Below are 5,303 nucleotides of genomic sequence, written 5' to 3'. Positions count from 1 at the left end.
CTTACATTCATGATTGCGAGTGCTCCTGGTGATGTGCTAAAAAAATATGGCAAGGCACTTTGGGGGGGGGGGGGGGGGGGTGTGGGGCGGTGTCTAGTAGGGCTGAGCTGGACAATTGGGTCATATATTTTTTGGGCGTGTTCGCTTGGATGAATTCTGGAGGAATTTGGATGGTTTGGAGGAATGCTGAAGAAATTTGTAAAAGAAAAATACTGTTCCAGATAAAAACAGAAGCAGATCAAGCCGGGTTTGTGGTCAAGTCTCCGCCTCTCCGTGTGCTCAAGAAGATGCCGTCGTCTCCCGCGTTTGTAAGTCGTCTCCGCGTTCCCAACAACTTTTTCAAGGATGGTTCGAAGGCGTTGTCTTTCCCGTGTTACTCCACAATATAGCTTGGCAGCATAAATTCTATGCTCCTGTTATTAGCTGCAACCGCAACGGTGTACTGCTAGCTACTAGTATCTCTACCTGCTGGGGCTGCCTGCATCGTAATCATCCATAGTTCCTGGTACATACCATGGTAAGTTCCATCCTTGAATATTCACAGAGTTAGTCTTTATTTCAAGGAGAGAGAGAGAGAGAGAGATGTAGTTTTGTGTTTTTCATATAGAGAGCCAGCAAACAGAACATACATATATATAGGTATGGTATGAAACACCTATTACTGCACAATGGCTTATGGCTTCTGGACACAACAGATTTGACTTACGTCGTTGCGTTAGAGATACTAGTGGGTGCGAACAGCAGCTGCAGCTCCGTCGTGGCCACTGGCCTCCGGCGGGGATCGTCGGCGCGAACAGCTAGCACCTGCAGCTCCGTCGTGGCCACTGCCCTGCTGATGGAGGGCGTCCAAGCTTGTTGTCACTGAGATCCTTCTTCATGGTCACCGGCGGCTTGACAGGCGAAGAAGGCGTCCAGAACGGCTATGACGGGCGTCGGAGCTGCTTTGGACCATCGGAGATGGATTAACTGATTTGGACGATTTCCTCGTGTGTCCCATCCGCGTGCTACTAATTATTGTTTTCTTTCTCGATTCATCCATCGATCGAATGTTGATTGACAAGGAAAAGATAGGCTTTTCCCCTTCTGTAGTGGCTGGTAGCCTGGTAGTCGAGCGTGGCCTCGTATTAGTTGCTTTTTTGTTTATTTTGATTTGATTGAGACAAATTAAAAAGTCGCCAAGGTTGCCTTGTCAATGTCCCCATCCATGGTGGCATGCAGAATTCGTTCGAATGAATGAAAACAGCTTGGAACGTCAGCAAAAGGGGGCTTTAATGGTGGCATGATACAATAGCTTCATATCGCTGTTAAAAGTGTTCTCTGTCCGGTATGTTTAGTGTTTTCCTTTCCTTTATGCTGGTCGTCGTCTTGAGTTGCTTGAGGTAGTTGTTGGTAGTTGAGAGGTTATCTTTAGTTTGGTCGATGGCTGTAGTTGAGAGATTATTGACAACGCCAAAAGTGGCCAAAGTGTATAATGGATGCTCACTGGTTTCTTCATTGAATATTATATTAGGATGCTCTGAAGGATCGGGTGGGAGCTTTCACGGAGGGCATTCTGATCATGGCGTGCCCAGTGCTTGCGGCCGTTGCACTGAAGAAAGTGGACTAGAGGAGCCAGGGAGATGCTGCTGTCCGAGGTAGCGTCTCCCCGTTCTCGGCCGTCTGTTTGCTCCTGTGTTCACTGGCCTTCGTCATCCTCGATATGGCAAGCGCGCTCAGAGCATGGTTACCACATCAGTTGATGTTCCGTGTCTCCAAGTTCCTAGTCCATCTTTGTGCGATTTTCCAGATGCTGCTCGCGTACATGATCTTGCTCCTCATCGCCATGAAGTTCGAAGCATCCATGGTCGTACTGGTCGTGTTCGGTCCATTCATCGTTTACTGCTTCTACCTGTCGGTGGTAAGGAGCGAGGAACAAAGCGAGAGGGCAGCCGTGGAATGCGACAAGAACCTCGAGCCGTCGCTGGAATTCTCCGCCGCTGTGACCTCTCTCCTCTTCCTCGGGCTGGACGGCATGGCGTTGGAGGGCCAGACGGCCGGCGTCGGCCGGGACCTCGACCCTCGCCTTGTTGCGCCGCTCTGCTTGACCTTCGTCTTCTGCGTGATGGCCAGCGCTGTCATGCTCTTGGCGGCGGTCCCTCCCATTGACTACAACGAAGCGGAACAGTGCATCAACATGTGCGCGTTTCTGCACGCCTCGTGCGGCGCGCTAACTCTCCTCTTCACCGCGGTGGTGCTCACGATCGTCTTCGTACTCTACAGGGAGAATGGAGTCGCAGTGGCCGTTGTGCCATGTCTTGGTCTATTTCTGTTGTACGCCGCATGTCTATGCGTCCCGGGGGGCAAGGAGCCGGTGGACGACGACCAAGTTACACCGCCGGCATCGCTGGAGATGACCAAGGTGACCTTCACGGCTTTCCTAGCCATCTCGTTGCCAAGCTTCCGTGGCTCGCTCAGCGGGTACACCCATGCCTTCATTATCTGCGCTGCCATGTCTGTGCTCTTTGGCCTCTCCTGGAGGTTCTTAACCCACTTCAAGCAAAGAGCGGCAGTCTGGATTGCCAAGATTGCTTGTGTATTCACCTACGGGTGCTTGGGGGCGGCTGCATTCCCGTTCGTGTTTATGGCGATGCAAGCACTGGCTGATGCAGACGAGGAATGCCATATTCCCTGCAATCCGGGTCGTTCTGCGCAGCTTCAGTTATTTATAGCGTGCTTCAACAAAAGAGCAAGAGAGACAACTTCATACGCACTTTCCAGTGTTAACTGTTAGTAGTTAGCTCGAGTGATTAGCTTGTGTTTATTTACCTGCAGATTTGTTGCAGTTCTCATTCTGCTCATCATGTTGCAGTTCTCATTCTGCCTATGGCCCCGTTCGTTTCGCTGAAAAAACAAGCCGAAACACTGTTTCGGCTGATTTGCTGTGGGAGGAAAACACTGCTCCGGCTAAAAAAATAAGCTGAAAAGTACGGATTATAAGACAAGCAAGCAGGGCTAATCTATTTTGGGTTGGGTGCTCACCAGTAACCAGTAACCAGTTGTCTAATATCATTGTCCATTCATTCTGTACATTGAGAGATGTTCTCTATTATCTATCACATTTCATGTGTTGTTTCTCTTGTTGCTAATAAAGGGTACCGTGTGGACAGTGGACGCCTACCTGTGTGTCGGTATGATCATGTATTCTTGTGTTTTGTCTCTTGAAGTGAGCAGCAGGTCAAAGTCGTTGGTTGGGAAGGTTTCTGGTCTATACATAAGCCGGATTTAGGCTTCTTACCATAGAACTTTTATGCTCTTTATTTAATTGCTATATCTTCTCCTACCGGCATTCCATTCAGGCTTTTTAGAAAAGAATACTTTCTTACCTGGAAAATTTTGGGCAAAGCATCTGGCTTGTAAGAGATGCAATGTTAATTTAGAAGAGGTTACACCTAACATCAATAAAGAAGATTTTTGGTATGCTATAACTGGACAATCTGCATATGAATATCCTAGGGCCAATGACATCATAATCGGTTGGCTATGACTCTGTTTCCTAGAGCCAGTGTAAGAACAGTTAGAAACGAACGGAAAAGAAAAATGCTTTGTTACGTAGCAGATAAGAAAGGGGAAAAAAGAGGAATGGCAACACTAGCGTTCGGACGGTCACGCCTGCGCTCCGTTTCGGATGCTCACGTGGGGCCCATGGCCATCCGAATGTCGCCCGCGCCTCCTGACCTCACACGGAGACCGCTTGCGTCCCCTCTACTTCTCCGTCCGGACGTCTGCTGCGGCAAGTGGGTCCTAGCAGCAACAACTGATCTATTTTTGAAATATCCAGATGAACATTCGCAGCAACATACGTTTGAAGACAAATGAAATACTTGAAACATGCATCTGAAACACTTACAAAAACACCTTAAAACAATTGAAAAGCCATTGAAAAACATTTACAACATCTAGATAAAACACTTGCAATATACGTGTGAAACATATGCAACACCCAGATAAACACACTTGCAGCATACATTTGAAAAACAGATGAAATATTTGAAACAGACACTTGCAACATAAGTGTACAGCCATATGAAACTTCCCAATCTACTTTTGCAACATACATATGAAATATCTAAAACACTCGAAAAATATGCTTGCAACATTCGCTTCCAAGCACAACATCTACTTGCTGCTTGGACAAATGGAGGCTTGGTGTAGGACCAGCTGTGTATACCAGCAGCATGCCGGAAGTGGCACCAGCGGTGGCGATGTGCCGGTAGATATCCACCCCGACGAACGCGTGCAAGAGATGGAGGGAGGTGAAGCAAACGCAGAGGTAGCATGGTTGGCTGGGTGGAGGGCCACCAGGGATGGCTCACCACAGTTCCTGTCCTATGGCCGCGACAAGTAGGAAAAAGGGGGTGGCAGCGGCGAGATTTGCTCGGCAAGCATGCATAGGGGGAACTACGAGTTTGAGGCGGCGCGGGTGGAGCCAGGTGTGCAGCGCGAGAGGGCCAGAAGGAAGGAAGCAACTGTGACCTGAGAGCTCCGAGCTCGTCCAATCCTGTATGTGTGCACGAGCAGCAACTAGAGAGGGAGAGAGAGCGACGCGATGAGAGAAGAGGGCTAGCATTGCATCTAGATCCAGTCATGCAGTTTCTCATCCTCCACTGTTTATTTGTGAGGTCCACCAAAATAGGAGCGTGAGAGATAAGGGAGTAGGTATATTGGGCTCTGCAGGCCCTGGAAGCCACAGCCAGAGCGACGGACACCCTGAGAAAAGCATTGTCAAAAGAGGAAAGAAAAGGTATGACACATCATCATAGTTTTTAAGGCATCACCTAGGCGACGACTAGTCGTTCGAGTGGGTTTTCAAACCTGGCGTCGCTGTCGCTGCGTCCTCCTGGCGTATGGCGTCTCCTCGCGGTCGAAGTCATCGCCTAGTCGTCCTTCTTGCTGAGGCGGACACTGTGGGACGAAAAAGCGTGGGAAAAGAGAGGCGCCGCACGCTCAAGTGGCCGGGAAAAGAGTGGCGCGACGCCCTCGCACGGGAAAAGCAGCGGCGCCGTGCCTACACCGCCCGCCAAAGGCTCCCAATCCCCATCGCCTCTGAGAGAGTGAGAGAGGGAGAGGAAAAGGAAGGAGAGAGGAAGAGAGGAGAGGGCGGCGGTGCACCTCAAATCCGGCGGTGGCCTCCCGTCCACGCGACTCTGCTTCGCGTAGCGACTGCTCCATTCGACCGCGAGACTTCGACGGTCCGCTCTGTCTGCGACTCCAGCCCCATCCACGACCAAATCCAGCTCCATCCGCCGGGAGCCACAACCGACTCC

The 5,303-nt window shown here is 50.1% G+C and overlaps 1 protein-coding gene across 3 annotated transcripts; it reads left to right on the top strand.

Annotated features, from left to right (window-relative positions):
• Window positions 1–265: 265 nt before the first annotated feature.
• LOC136452146 (uncharacterized) lies at window positions 266–3,059 on the top strand. 3 transcript variants are annotated; one of them, XM_066452785.1, is made up of 3 exons: window positions 266–517; window positions 696–1,324; window positions 1,511–3,059. In XM_066452785.1, exon 3 carries the CDS (start codon window positions 1,700–1,702, stop codon window positions 2,768–2,770), a length of 1,071 nt encoding a protein of 356 aa, XP_066308882.1. In that variant the 5' UTR covers window positions 266–517; window positions 696–1,324; window positions 1,511–1,699; the 3' UTR covers window positions 2,771–3,059. The 3 variants fall into 3 exon arrangements, with proteins under 3 accessions (XP_066308882.1, XP_066308880.1, XP_066308881.1); XM_066452783.1 differs by lacking the exon at window positions 696–1,324; XM_066452784.1 differs by having other exon boundaries at window positions 266–1,324.
• Window positions 3,060–5,303: the final 2,244 nt, after the last annotated feature.

The sequence above is a fragment of the Miscanthus floridulus genome, chromosome 5 (assembly GCF_019320115.1).
Source record: "Miscanthus floridulus cultivar M001 chromosome 5, ASM1932011v1, whole genome shotgun sequence".
Classification (NCBI taxonomy): domain Eukaryota; kingdom Viridiplantae; phylum Streptophyta; class Magnoliopsida; order Poales; family Poaceae; genus Miscanthus; species Miscanthus floridulus.
This window is presented reverse-complemented; position numbering and strand designations above follow the sequence as displayed.

What these genes read in the sequence shown, in the direction of transcription:
- LOC136452146 (XM_066452783.1), top strand. Translation starts at nt 1,700, where the DNA reads ATGGCAAGCGCGCTCAGAGCATGGTTACCACATCAGTTGATGTTCCGT.